General features: G+C 35.9%; 1 protein-coding gene across 1 annotated transcript in view; it reads right to left on the reverse strand.

The window, feature by feature from the left end:
* Positions 1-16,147, reverse strand: part of PCCA (propionyl-CoA carboxylase subunit alpha) — a 275,014-nt gene that overhangs the window by 138,201 nt on the left and 120,666 nt on the right. The window contains exons 14-16 of the mRNA XM_035318665.1: positions 14,195-14,263; positions 13,318-13,393; positions 3,609-3,719 (exon numbers count right to left, since the gene is read on the reverse strand). Coding sequence (XP_035174556.1) covers positions 3,609-3,719; positions 13,318-13,393; positions 14,195-14,263 — 256 coding nt within the window. The remainder of the gene's footprint in view (positions 1-3,608; positions 3,720-13,317; positions 13,394-14,194; positions 14,264-16,147) is intronic.

Genomic DNA, 16,147 nt, shown 5'->3' on the forward strand with positions numbered 1-16,147 from the left:
TCTCGGATCTCTGAATACAGAAGCACTCTCTGTGCCTATAAAATAGGGATACTAGATTGTACATTCCTTTTCCACCAGAAAAATTAGGAAGTATAGATGCATTCCTGGTTGCTTGGAAGCTGTAAGAGGGCAGCTTGTTTGACAGTATTCTAGTAGTATGGACTATTCCTGCATGCTTGGCAAACATTTTCATTTCAAAGTGCTTGGAGGCCACACTAAGGCAGGCATATTTGTGTCACACCTAACCCAATCGATGTTGCTCTACCCACAGTCAGATCTGCAACTCCTCCCAAACATACATGTGTGCACAGAGCAATAACCCACGCCAGCTGACCTACCAGCCAGCCAGCATTCTGGACAGCAGCTGTCTTCCCACACTAATCATACCCTGAGCAAGGCTAGTTTCAGCACAGCAACATTTTTAAATTACTTGAAATTTTTTTAAAAAAATGTTTTTGTTAATGAGTGATTATTTACAGAATGAAAGAAAAACAGTTAAGCCCTAACATGAAAATAACTAAGTGTTCCAGTTCTAGACGTAATTTGAAGTGGACATCACAAAAGTTAATTTTTAGAGTTGAAGAAAAATGCACTTAAGGGAATGGCCCAGTCCTGATGCAGTCAAGAGAAAGAAAACAACTAACATTCATTAATTAACATCAGCATAGACCTACAATGACAACAGTGTAGTTTAGAAATCAAACCCACTGGATTGTGCTCAAACATTAATATAGTATGAGTCTTCACTGATTTATTTTTCTGAATTATTTTTTAAGTTTTCAAAATTTAAAACATTTCAGTTATGGATTTCTACTGTGATCAGCAGCACAAACTTCTAGGTATTTCCAAATCCACTTTGGCTACACTTTGTTCTAATTTTTTAGATTATTCCATATCTTTTTTTTAAAGCTATGTTTTTTTAAATAAACAATATTATGATATATGAAGCTACATAATTTTCAAATTTTTGTAGCAAAGTTTACCCTGAGTATTTACATAAAAAGGTTGGTGAAGTGAATATAGGACTTGCATTGTATAAGCTAATTTTCCTTTGTTTCTCCTGCTGAGCTTCTACGCATCATCTTCCCACCACTCTAGCTTGCCTTCAACAATTTCCATTAGAGTCTCTACATCTGCAGAAATATTTTTCAATAGGTACTTAAGAAACTATCCTCTAATTCAAATGACTGATAATTTTTCAAGCCAGAGGGGTCTGATCCAGTGTGAACTACATCATTAAAAGTGCTCTCAAATTACTTCAGTGAGGTTTGAATCGGTATTCTTGATTTGAAATAGAAATGCTTTGTAAATAAAATGCAGAAATCAATATTATCATTAAGAATGCTAATGTATGCCTGTATTTGATGCACAGAAGGAGAAGAGTGAGACTTTTTATTCCGCATGAACAAAGTCTAATCATTTTACAACATTCATCAGTTCCTATTGGGAACTGTCATAATATCTCTTCTCATGTTTTCCAGTGTCTCCAGGAAAAGCTTATCTTTAAGAATCTGTTAATACAGTATTACTTTTTAATTCAAGACTGCAACATTAATCAGTCATTTGCATGAGTATGTGCACACAAATATACGCATTTACAGTTCAAGTCATATGACCACAAATTTGTCATCCCCCAACTTGTGGACCAACAAGTAATTAACTGATTATATAAAGCTTAACATTGCAATATAAAATATTTAAAAAAATAAAAAAATAATAATAATAATAAAAAAAAAAAGAGATAACTGTTCCTTTCCAGAGTAAAAAAAAAATAGAGAGAGAGCAAGACCAACTGCATCAGCAAAATGTGTCCCATCTTCTAAGTGACCAAGGACCCCAGATGCATTAGCACAAGTAAGGGCAGGATGGTTTCTGTTTTCATCATTCCTAGTTCCACGTCAGGTGAGTCTGCCTTTTCACAACACAGTATAAACCTACCTAATAGTTTGCAACCTTTCCTTTCTCCTCCATTCCCGTCTCCCCATTCTAGCCTGTCACTCACTCTGTACATCTACCTAAGTACACCAGACTCCTCCATGAGCTAAGTCAACCCAATAACTCTCAAAAAACTACAACAACAAAGGCAGCAACAATAAAAATGCAGTGTTCTGGTGGTTTAGGGAACTGAATCCACTCAGGAAAAGGACTGAAAAGTCCCAGAACCATCAAAGAGGTGGGACATGGGATTCCATATTAAAGTGTCAGGGAAGGGAAGGGAGACAGACCTGCTAATCAGCAGCAGTGAGCCTTCATAGCAGATCAGAGTACCCTCAAGTCTATGATGGATGAAAGCCAGCTCAGTTACCTGAAGATTAAGTACCTTAGCAAAGAAGACAAAGAACATTTGAGCTTCAACCATCCCAAGCTTACTGCCACCCAAGGTGACTAACTCCTGTTCCTTTGCCTCAGTCAGGAGCCAAGAACAAGCTGGATGCATTAATCCCACTTGTAGGACTGTATCAAATAAAGCTGCCAACTACGCAATGATATAAAGTACTTCTGTGGGTGAACACTCTTTGCACCAAACTCACACACTGAGTCCTGGGGTAAGAAAAATCTGTTCTGCTCTTAATGAGATTACAATTTCCCGAGGCGCCAGTCATTTCTGGTGACTGCCAAGTGGCAGTGTTGTCTCCAAAGTGGGACCAGGATTTTGCCACATTGGGTTAATAATGAATGGGGGATGAAGCAAGCTCCACAGAATTCATAAAAGACCCACAAAAGATGAGCTATAAACACTGGAATGTATTTTTTTTGTTATTTATATAATGTATTATTTATTATTATTATTATTATTTTAAATAAGGAAGAGCTTCTGCCTTGTGAATGTCAGCTGAGGTATAAGGCCTGTAGAAAGACTGAGTCTCTGGCCAAACACATCAAGAAAGCATCTACAGCAGATTGGCTGAGAGAGAAGACAGCCTTTAAAACGTTGATCCTTGTGAACGGAAACCAATCTATTCATTTACGTACATTCTCTACTAACTGTTATACACGTCTGCAACTTGTCATTTGGGTTGTTGTAAAGAAATGTTTGCATTTGTGTTTATGCTCACCTAGCTTATAAGTGACAATAATTTCAGGTAATGCCCATTACTGTGCATAATGAGACCGGCTTACTGGAATACTTTAGCAAAATGCCTACATCCTCCACAGAATGCTGCAGTGAACACAAAGGGTGCCAAAGGGTGCTTCTGAAGATGCTGCACAGACCAACTGGAGAAGCGATAGTGGTGGGTAAAGAGAAATATCATCTCCAGTTAACAGTAGGAGCACTGTCTGTAATGAAGCATGACAGCATGGTAGAGTTGAACTGATGTTTATTTTACATATTTCATATCACATACCAATTGTTTTGCTTGACTTTGGTTGTATTTCATTTACTATTTTGTTACTAGAAATATGTATTTTGTCTTGTTGAAAGTGAAGAAAGTAACTGTTTCAATCATGTGCTATTAAAAAGCACAGATACGTACAAAAAATGTAAAGACTGATTAGAGAACATGATAGTCTATAAATACAAAAAGAATAATAACCAGAAACAACACCTCTCAAGAAAAAAAAAAAAAAAAAAAGAAACATAAGAAGCATTCCAAAGAGGAACAAACCTTTAAATCCATCAGGATAGACTTCAGGAAGAAATTTAGTGCTGATGTCTCCTCGAACAAAGCGTGGATGGATGATCACTTCCCGCAGTAAAGAGATATTGTGAGTCACACCTGAAAACAAAACACCAATACAAAAATCAGGTGAAATTATTAATTGAATTACAGTAGGAAACAACTTCTAAAAATACATGCTCTCAGTTACACAGAATATTTGTTTACAACTTAGAAACCACAGTAATGATGTAATCAAAGCAGATTTACCAGTTTTCTCCACTCCTGGTTCAAGATATCCTCCTTAAACACTCAGATTAATTATGAAGTAATTAAGAGGAAGAATTTTCACCTCACCAAGCCTGGTTCAAACACCTAGTTAAGTCAATGACAGCATGCACAACCAAGAGACTTTTGGCCATCTCACTGAAATGACAGATGTGTCATGACCATGCATATCAGCACAATTCCAACAAATCCCAGCCTATCTTGTTAACCTGCCACCTTACATACATGCACTGCTGTGGAAGATACATGTCACAGTAATTCCTCAGTCATGGTAACGAGAGATGGTAAGAAGTTTTATCACAAATATATATATATATATATATATAACACAGACATAATTTATATATATATACACTATATACAGTAGTAGTATGTGTGTGTACATACACTGTATCACTATACAGATTTTGTAGAGTTTTCATAATTTTTCTATTATAAAAGGTTCCCGTGGAACATATAAAACAAAGAAACCTATTGGTTACTCTCAACTGCAAGTTAAGCTATTTGGATTATTTTTCCCTATTGAAACAGATATCACTAACACAAAGACACTAGCAGTACAGTGACCGTGAATTGCTGGGGCAACAGAAGGAGATTCTTTTATGCTTCTACTTCTTTTCCCTTTGTGTTTTTCCAGTTTAGAAGTATGAATAACATTCTTGTTATTTTATGTGCAGATCAGTTCAAACTGTTTTAAAGCTTTTTCCCCCTACAGTCTGCTGCTGGTGTGAATTTTCAAGCTCTCTGTGTGGCCATTACTGAAACCACTTTCAACACATGGAATGAGACTCAGCCTCATTGAATCATGAAGTCATAGCTTTAAAGACTAGTTCATGAGCCATTTAAGAAGCACATTACGCAACCAGTTCAGCGACGACAAGATGAAAATTTGACCATTTGATTAAAAGAGCCTCCTTGCTGCTTCTGACCCAGACAGTCATCCACAGACCTTGATTTCATAAACACAGAATGAAACTCACTTTGTATGTCCACTAAAAAAATATATGTATTTGTTTTTAAATGCCAAATGACTATAACTTGAAAAAAAAAAGTCCTTCTTTGGCTGCTACAAAACAGAACTAGTAATACATGAACGTATTGATCCCTCCCCCCAAATTTTTCCATTTGCATGGAAAGATAAGTATCAGAGATTTTCATCTATTAAGTACAGCTTTGGGACTGTAACTAGAAGACAAAAGAGGGGCTCTTCAATGCTCCCTGACTTTGACTGAATGCAGGGTTTAAACGCATTACAATGTGTAACCAGATCATCTCATGTTTTTCTTTCCTAAACAGCTATAAGATCCCCAGTGAGATGATGGCTGATGACAGATGACAGAGAGCTTGGTGGCTCAGCTGACTGTCCCAAAAGACCTGAAATCAAAAAAACACTGAGTATCTTAATTATTTTCAAATCATTTGCACCAGAAAAATCAGAAACTTCTGAAATGCTTTAAAACTCTAAAATTCCCTTATTGAGTTCAAAAGAGCAGGCAAGCCTAGGTGTCTGAGAAGCAATATAATGTGTTCTACCCATGTAAATTACAATTATAATATGCAGTTTCCATATAAAGCATCATGAAAGGCTATCTTTATTGATCCCCGTGATCAGGATATGAATAATGACTGCATGGTTGATCTACTTCTCAAAACAGAGTTGCTATCTTTAGTGCTGTTCCTAATCGTATACTCAAAAAAAAAAATAATTAATAATAATAATAATGTACCAGTGTAATCCTTCAGAAGTCTAGAAGTTTTAGATTTACAATTTAGCATGACCTCTGTCAAAGTTCATAAGGTCTCCATCTGTGTGCGAGTAACTGCTAGGCTACAGAAATATGGACCCCTACAGCAGCTTGCTCCTGACTACCTGCTGCTTCCAAAACACTGGCCAGACATTAGCCCCACACTCTCACAGGATCAAACGGAGGCTAACAGGCAGTGCTTATTTCATGCAAAGTTACACACTAAACTGAAGTATATTATATTTATGTTGCAACGGTTTTCAGGGGATTTTTCTTTTTCTTGTCCGGGTCTGCAGTCTGCCAAGAACAAAATCACATTTGTTAGCCTGACAAGCCATGACATTTCCAGCAAACAAAATCCAAAACCATATCAATTTATTTCCCCTCCAGAAAACAAAATTTCACTTCAGCATCTTTTTTTTACACCGTTAAGACTGATGCGGAACTGCAGTTGCAGTTATATTCTTCTTTTCTCTAAGTCAAAATATAATAAAAAATAATAATCAATGTTCCTTGTGCCTCTTTTCTTTCACTCAGCTGTGTTCTTCATACTATATTACATCAGCAGAAGTTCAGTTTAGGATGTACTTCATGGATTTCAATTTCGACACACTATTTTCCAGAACACACTTGTAAAAGAAAGAGGACTAACACTTAACTTCTGGAGATCTAATGACATAAGAAATGTATTATATGTTTAAATCTTATATATAAACATATATGTAATCCTGAGATTCAATCAACTTTCTAGTTAAACTCTAGTTATTGCCTAATGAACACATGAACATATTAAATATACACATCTTTCAACAGGGTTGATTAGTAAGCACTGTTTTGAAGAAGTCCTCATTAAAAAAAATAAAATATTTGGAAGAAATTCCTTCGCATTCTGCCTCTTATCTTGTACATTCTCTGGTCTATATCTACCTTTAAATCTTGGTACATTTACCTGATTTTTTATCAACTTACAAAATGCTGCCTAACCCCTATCCTGGTTTCCAAAAAAAAAAAAAAAAAAAAAAAAAAAGAGAAATATGAAAAAGACAATAAAATTGGTTTTATAGAAAACACAAGTTTTATAGCAGGTTTATGAACAGACTATTATTTTTACTCACTAAAAGTCTGAACAAACCTGGAATGCTAAGGCACAAAACCACAAGCCATGTTTTCACTATAAATATTTACTGACACTAAACATATTCAGCGTTGATTAGCCTTTTTACAGCATTAAGCTTCTGTCATCTTGACATTTGCAAACACAAATCTGCATTTATCCATGTAAACTTAATTGGAGTCCTACATGCCTCTCTGTAGATGAGCAGTTGAATAGTTTTAACTTACTGATGATTTCCAATTGTGCTGAGTGGAATAGAAAGAACTGCATACTTTCTGACTGCAAAAACTATGCACAGAGTACTGTACTAGAGGATTCTCTTTAAAGAAATAGTAAATACAAATTATCACCAATCATTTTAAATGCTGAATAAGAATAAATGCTATCAAGTTTAGAGGCATCCCTATCAATTTCTTTAACCAAAAAAATAGTATTAACCTGTGCTGTGTTTTGAAAAACTTATGCTTCTATTTAAAACAACGTTCCAATCTGCGGTAGTGCTTAACTACGAAAAAACACTTTCAACACAAACTTTTCAAAGTTCACAATTACCACTCAGCTAGCCTCCATGTTTGCAATTCCAAAAGTTGTCATAATATTCCCTAAATCCTTCAACATTCAACTGTTTAGTTGTCTTTCAAAGCCTGTGTTTTGTTTCACTTCAGAGAAGTCTATGTGCATACAAAGTCCAATCTCAAAAGCAAAAAAAAAAAAAAAAAAAAAAAAAAGAGAGGCTTTTAAGTTTTATTATTTTAATACACAAACATCCACATAAAATTCTCATACAGGATCAGTACACCACTGAGTACAACACTGACCACTGGAGTTGAACGTGTATTTCAAGTAAAATGGTAACTCAACCTGGTATTAAAGTCTTGAGCTCACAAAACTCATAGGCCAGAATAAAGAGGGAAAATAAGAAAATTTTTAAAAAAGTAGGTTATATATGGTAGCATCCCACTGAAAAATTATTAGTTCAAACAAACTGAATTTTGTACTGCATGGACTTCTGAAAATCTTAAGATTAAGAGGAAGAGGATGGCCATCTTGCCATCACCATCTCCCTGGCCAGCCTTTTAATCTAAAGAAGAGGAATGGACCTCCAGGACAACCCTTTATCTAAGGGGTTTAGCTACAAGTAACAGTACTTGTCTTTCAATGTCTCAATGTGTCACACTGATTTTCTTGTAACTTTTCACTTCCACAGATTCTCTGACCCCCCAGAATGCAAACTACTCTCTCTCTCTTCTCCTGCATCAATAATATCACATTCCCCTTTCACCTGATCAGTCTGTACATTGATTGTCCTCTCCTCTCCCTCCCATGTACAGCAGTAGACAGTAAACATTCCTAAACCACATGCCATAACGCTCCCTTGACAAGCTGCCATTCCCACTCCTTCCCCTGGAACTGGCTTCAGAGAAAAGGGGTGGGAGAAACAGAAGGAGAATCTTCCCTCATGCCAACATCTGTAATCTACGCTGACATTACCAAGCATTCTGCACTGGTCTCTTCTAGCACCTGGGAGCTGCTATCCATTAGTTGCCTTCCCTTCTCTGGTTTCAGTTTCCACAGTGAGCCGCCTGGGAGCCAGGCGATCTGTGCTGCAAAGGGTCAGAGAACACACTGAATCTTGCGGAGCTCCCAAACCTCGCTGCCTCTGCTATGCAAAGGGGAAAATCTACAGGTCAGTCGTGGAATCTCTTGCAGCTCTTTTGTAAAGTGCAAGCAGGAAAATGAGACCCATTCCTTTCCTAAGAACAAACAGGCGCTTTGCAGGAAAGCTGGTTGACGTACAAAAATTTTTCACAACACCAATGAGCTCACTAGCATGCCAGCATGGGATTAGAATACAAAATAGCATGCAATTTGCATCACTGCCATCAAGAAGTATCTTTTAAGTAACATATAAAATACCATAATTCAGTGGTTTACAATGAACAGTTTTCTGGGATTTCATTGAAGCTTACTGGGAAAACCTCTATATCCTGACTTTTTTTATTCCCCAAAGTCAAGGGCTTCTCCACAACACTAAGCACAGCATTCTTTTTTTTCCCTCCTAGTTAGTGTGTTTACAGCTGGAAAAAAACTCAGACAACAGTTTCTGCTGCACTGTTCTTTCAGGTCTCAATTCATCTCACAGAGTTCACTTCTGTATTTCCATTCCCTCCAAAACATTCACCACGGTTATTTACCACTTTTCAGTTTTAGGTGCTTGCTCTTCTACGCAGTGCTGGAAAAAGCCACAGTTGGTGGCTCCCCTATTTCTACTGCTCCTTGTTTCATCTGCTTCTTACTCTTTCCTCAGGTGCTCTTTTTTCCCTCCCTCTTCTTTTTTTCAAGTAGTTCGCAACATTTCCTTCTCCGTGCAGCAAGCAGGACCTCGACAGGGAAAGGCTGACTATTCACAATGACTGTTAATTTCATGTTGCTGCTTTATGCTTGAATCAGCAGGGAAGACAAAAACCAAAGAGAGGTCTAAGGAAAGATTATAGAAACCTTTGCATACAATGATACAAGCTATCTGACCAATCAAACCTCCACTGTTCAGTTCTACTTGCTGCATAAATTCGTTCATTTTGTTTATTTAAATAAAAACACTTCTCATATGTAAACCTGCCAGAAATTCATCCTGGGTTTTATAATCACCTTTAAATGAACAGATTATTAAGCATCATGAACAATCACTTGACAAACAGGCTAAACTCTTATAGAAATTGAGAAAAGGGAAAATCACATTATGTTTATACATACAGTAAACACACTAAGAGGTATTATTGTAATAACCTATCTCTATTGTCTAAATTAGAGTGAAAACAAAAAAAAAAATCAGATGAAAGATGACATAAAACAGGAGAAAGATGAACTAATAATAATGTTACAAACTCACAGGTGAATTATTCATGCCTCAGCCCAATGAGCAACACTATTTCTATGCTTGACCAATGTCATTAACATTTCAGTATTTAGAAATTCTCCAGTAATCACTGGATAAAACTGTGAGATAAACATGGGTTAGACCTTGAACATTAAAATCACCCCTGAACCGTACTGGAAGACCCATGAATAGCAATGTTAATCATACCTTTCCTCTTTCAGAAATCTCAGCTGGGATTTTGAATTCAGATCAGTTCTCAATGGAAGAACAGGTTCTGATCAGAATAATTTAGATGGTAAAGGACCTTGGGAAATCATTTAATCCAATCCACTCCTCAAGTGTTAGACTTTCATCTGGCCTATTACAATATAGACATTACAAAGGAAGTAAGATGCAGATTGCTTCCCTATGACCACATTCAATGTATCCGGGATTAGCCACATTGTTATCATCTACTAATGAACAGATCTGTTCCCTGCAAGTGGAATGGAGTTAAAAGGCAATGAGATAACACTTGGATATCCTAAAGTCACAGCAGCAGAAATCAAATATGTACTCATACAGACAGTACACAAGGAGCAGCAGAGTAAGTCCTTGCACTTCACACTCAGCACGCCTCAACCCATCCTGGATGAGGCACCTTCAGGAGGGTCACTGTGCCACCTCAGTCCCTGGGTTCTCTACTGGGATTGCCCTGAATGACATTGTATGTTGGCATTTGTTCCAAGAGGACATTTGTCTTCTAGGAACTCAATAAAGACCACTGATTTCACACAGGTCAGCAAGCAACCATCAAAATATTAGTGACTAAAAGTCCTTACCAACTTTTGCCTGCTTTGAACTGGTGACACAGAAGTGATGGGAAAGACTCCATCTTCCATTAGCAGTCCCTAAGCTATCCATTAGATGGTCCTTGACCTGTTACCCAGTCACCCCATCCCATCCCCACCGTAGGTGTGCAAGCAAGCATTTTTGTTTACAGAAATGTTGCAATTCTTGGGAATTTAAATCTAAATTCTCACAGTGTATATTATCTGTGCAATTTGCACTGACTATATCTGGTAACACTTAACTAAAATGCTTTGAAACTCATAAAAGACTTGTTACTTAGAATGGAAAATAAACTCTTTTTAAAATACAAACCAAACAAGAGCTGATTCAAAAAATATATTTATTTTTTTAAGAATAGGAATTATGAAGCACACTATTCAGTAAGACTATGTTGATCCTTAGTTATATATAGATGTTTATGTTGATCCTTAGTTATATATAGATGTTCACATAAGATCCATGTGGTTTAATATTGTTTTATATAACATTTTAAAGTAAAAACACATACAGTTGCTTTATAAAGAACACATTAAATTGCTATTACTTTCCTGATGTTTACTTTTGTCCATTTAAACAGAGTGTATTATTTCTTCATCACTTGTTAAGCTTACTTGAATTTTAATTAGAGACAACTCCTCTGAACAGCTAAAGTTCTGTACTTGTCTGATCTGTCCTGTCTGTAATGTTCTTAACTGCACTGACAAGTACAAAAGCATTATTCACACTAGAAAAGAGATACCTCAATGCCCATGTACACTCCATTTTAAGTAAACCCTGAGAATCAATTATCTACTGAGTAAAACTACATGAAAATCCTGTTGGTTTTCAGATGGAAACCACTGCTCATCATGACTAAAAACATGTCCTGAAAAGTCATCTACTTTTGAAACCTATGATAAATTAATATTTGTCTTCTGCAAAACATGAAAAACACATTCACCTGTACTTAACTTATTACCTCTTTCAGTGTTTTTAATAGATGAAGAGCTTTTTCAATGGTAGGAATGTTAGACAGAGATCAGGTATGGACATTTAAATGCATACATGCATATTAATAAAAATGTAAAATAAACCATGAATGTAAAATATTAGTTTTCAGATGTATGGTGTCATATCCTTTCTAGATATTTATATATATTTTACAGCTGTTCATAGGTCCACATACAACTGTATTTGGGGGTTAGAACTAGATGACCTTTAGGGTCCCTTCCAACGAGCCATTCTATGATTCTGTGTAAAATACCTAAGAACAAACAATGAGGCAGTCCTGTGCAGACCCAGACACTGGACTCAATGATCCTTGTGGGTCCCTTCCAACTCAGGATATTCTGTGATTCTGTGATTAAGTTCCATCCCACATTACAACGGGATATCATATTTATTATTTATCCCAATCAAAAACCATGCTCCGCAATGTCAATATTCTCATTAAATATAATCCTTCTATAGCATCATTTGCTATTAATACAACTCATCTTGAACCAAGAGCCTGTCACCATTGGAAATAAGAAAAAAACCTACTCCACATCAGTTTAGCTATAGTGGCATAAATTTCTTTCTCACATACATTTACTCTGCTGATATTCAGCAGGGATTTACACCCGCACATTGTACTGCAATAGTCTAATGGCCTGAATTCCACCAGTATAAATCCATTTAAGAGTTATGCAGCTCATTTCCAATGTCTAGTCCTGCTGTCTATGTAGCTACACTGTGGTAGAGGAATGCTCATTTTCCCCTAGATAGACAAATCTTTTGAGTTTGAAATGGCATCTGTACTATTCACTATGTCTATTCATATGACAGCATTAAAGCCATATCATTTTACAGAAACAAAAATGTGCTTGTCTTCTGTATGAGCTAGGGTCTCCTACTCCTCCTTCTCAGCCATGTAGGGAAGGAATTAAACGTGTCCCATGTCTTTCTCCCATCTCAAATCATTGAACAAATCTTCCAACAATAAAAAAAATAAAAAAGCAACAAAGGCAACAAACCTTCCAACAGGTGCCTTCCCTGCTACCTTTGTTCACTAAGTATACTAGTGAATGAAATTACTAGTATACTGGTAATGAAAAAACAATTTCCTCAAAAAATACAGTTAAAGGGTAAAATGAAGATTTTGTGACATTACAGTTCCCTTCTCTAATCAACACCTGCATAAGAAATAATTAGAAATCCTATTTTCCCCTTCCTATTCTGAGTTTTCCTTCTGCATTTTCCATAAGACATAGAGGAAGATGTAAAGATTTCTCCCGGACAAACCACAACTTCCCTTTGTAAAACTTCAAAAGAGTTAAAGCGGTCATGGTTGATTCACCCCTGCTGCTTGGGAAAGCTGAAAGAGCATCTACTTCTAGGCAGGCAGGCAGCAAGAGCTGAAAAACACATTTCTGCTTATATATCTGTTTACCCAAATATAAACAATTACATTGAAAATAAAAAACAGATACATATATACAACCAAATACTGTATTGTGATATTAATTTGTCTGCAGTCAATGTATTACAGTGCTATAAAAGAGCAACTAAAAATTTCTTACAGTGCAGTGGCCTTTTTTCCCCAACATTAATGTAAAGTAATATATCAATTATGTGACACCATTTTGTGAAAATCCTTTAAGAAAGCAATTTAAATATTTACCTCTAAATATTTAATCTCAAAGCATAAGCAAGGAGAAAAAAAAAATAAATCTCTTCGGTATTGATTTATCTTCTCAGCTTAATTAACACAAGCTTTTCCTGTTTTCATTTGCACTTAAGAAGGAGGAACTTTACTCAATTTGCTAATTACTCTATTTTCAAGCTGTTTTCTTGAAACAGATGCCAGCCTATCACACTAGGAACCTAAATTTCTGTAGTTACCTCGAATTACGTAATTGTCCAAAGCCTCTTCCATTCTTTTCAGTGCTTCATCTCTATTAGAGCCATAGGTAATCAGCTAAAAAGCAAAAGGTATTTAAGTTACCTAAAACTGGCGTAGTATTTGCCTCTAGAATCCGAAAAACATTTAAAATGAACACAGTTTGTACAACTTCTGCAGTCACAAAAATACGTCTCACACATTACTGGATCTCCAGAGGCTCTCTAAAACACCAAGAGAAAACTAAGATCTCTTAACCCATTTTATGAAAGAAGTCCAATCACTTTCACTTTATACTAGTATAAGCATCTAAACAGGCCCTCTCTCCCTTAGGCGCATAGAAAATTAGAGGAGAGGTTGAGCATTAATTGATTCTCCTGACTTCTGAATGTCCCAACCAACTTCTAAGATATGTGTGATTTTTTTTTGACAATCTGACTATAAAGTCTGAGTTTAATTTTTCCAATATGCTACTGATGAATAATAATAGTGAGAGAGACTTTCAACCATGTCTTACACTGCCTTTTTTTTTTTTTTTTCGGAAGCCAGAACTATTATGATAATTCTGTTACATTAAAAGATAGTGGCAGCACCCAAGTCTGAATGTACATGTTTCTGTTTAAATTAGAATCCTTTTAATAACCAGAAACTGCAAAACAATTATTGTGTCAAAAGATTTTTTTTTGCTTACAAGTAACACTCAACTTCCTCTATTCCACATCTTCCTTCACTTCTTCCATATTCCCTCAAAGCATGTTATGCTCAGCATCTTTAAAATACTGATTTACCAATCCTTTAATAGATTTTCCTTCACTGATCTGTGTACAAAATTAGTGTTTCATATCTTGAGAGTATTTATTAAGAAAATAATCAACTTACTTTTGAGATCATAGGATCATAATAAATGCTAATATCACTTCCTTGTTGTATGCCACTGTCAACACGTACCTTCAAAAATAAGAAGTAAAAATAATTTTACATTAAAAAAATTCAACACGTGATAAAATATATCTGGCAGACTTAAAACATAACACTCATGAAACTTATCAAGTATATTTTTCCCTTGAAGATCTAGGATAATAATTTGTTCTCATAGAAACTGAAAAGGTGGGGAGGGAGCTTTTTTCTCCACCAGGAAAAATACTTGCAAGTTATTCTGTCCTTTCAAAGAAACAGGAATGCAATCATCACCTGATGGTCAAAATTCTCTTTTGTTCTCCTAGAATGCACAGTAAACGTTACAAAAATTACCAAAAAAAAAATACAAAAAAAAAAAAACATTTGATCTAACAATTTAGGTTGTGTTACACACTCTAAACTCCAACGCTCAATGTACCCAATCCTGATTTAATCACTATAATAAAATAGTTGTAATTATTCTTGACTGACACCTGGCATGAAGGATGCCCCTTCTAATCACACCCTTTCTGCGTATACATGTAATCACATCCCACACGTTCCACTATAGACCTTCTGAAGGCTCCAGGAGGAACACAACTAAGCAGTATTCAGCAGGAACTTTGGAGCTCTGCTTATCAGCTCTATAGGAATACTGATCCTGTGGTTTTCATGTCTGTAACACTTTCCTTCTCTGCCTCACCCTCTCAACTGTAAACCTTTTTTTTTTTTTTTTTTTTTTTTTTTTTTTTTTTTTCTGTTGCTGCTGTTCCCCTGAGGCTTTAATGTTTACACAGCTTTTTCCATGGCTTTGTTTTGTAAGGACACAGCCCCAATTAAAGCTCTGATTCTGCAATATTCATGGAAAAAAAATAACACAAGTTCAAAAATTTCTTTTGAAGAGGCTGATTGCTGTTAACCAGCCAACAAGTTAGTTAGTATATTGCTGATTCTTGTTTTCATCTCTCAGTTTGATTTCATCACTGTAGCAATGAGGTTAGCCATATAAAACTTTCTTTTAAATGAGCAATTGCTGGGTAAGAAATATTTACTGAATTGCTGCTTTTGAGCACTAGAACCTGAAATATTTTAAAAATACACATCAAAATAACTCAGGAGTGATAAATGCATTTTGGGGATGGAAGACTCTAATCAAAGCTGTTGAAACAGCAGGGCTCTGATATACGGCATTGTAAAGGGGATGGGGAAGAGGGTCCTGGAATCTCACTTAAATCTTCACCTGTGGGAAGGAACCTTTGCAATAAACAGCAGCTCATCTGTCTGCAGTAAGGCAGAAAAAGGTCAACGCAACGGCTGTTAGGCCTTTAATATTTTAATTTAGGCAATTATCAAGGGACCACATGTAGAACCTCTTGTCTACAGAATCCACATGAGGGCATGATGATGACTTTATTATCCAAATGACATAAAAAGATACCCTAGCAGGTGTACTCATGTTTTTCAGAAAGAAACACCGTCTGATCAGTTTTTATGAGGTTTCATTTAAGAAAGAAAGAAAAAAATGCATGTATTTATAAATCTGTATATTTGTACTTTTATAATCATATTTGCATATTATTTATTGTACATTTATGTTTGTTTATACAGCATATTTGTTCACATGTAAAGGCAATAGCACTTCTGTATCATTTTTATTACATCTTATCTGAATGTGTTTTATCTGCACTTAACTAGGCCCCCCACTACCCATACCAGGTACGTAACATCATCTGCTGATGAGAAGGTAGTTCAGACATATCGCGACTACAGAAAAATATGCAGCTTAATTTCCAACTCTCCTTCCAGTAAGTCTTATACTATCCTCTCTCCCAGAATATCTGCCTATATATAAAAAGTCAATGCACATATTCTCACATTCAAACAAAAATAATTATTTTACCTACTCGGTCTGTGATCTACTATTAATCCCTTCCT

Source organism: Oxyura jamaicensis, chromosome 1, assembly GCF_011077185.1.
Source record: "Oxyura jamaicensis isolate SHBP4307 breed ruddy duck chromosome 1, BPBGC_Ojam_1.0, whole genome shotgun sequence".
NCBI classification, from domain to species: domain Eukaryota; kingdom Metazoa; phylum Chordata; class Aves; order Anseriformes; family Anatidae; genus Oxyura; species Oxyura jamaicensis.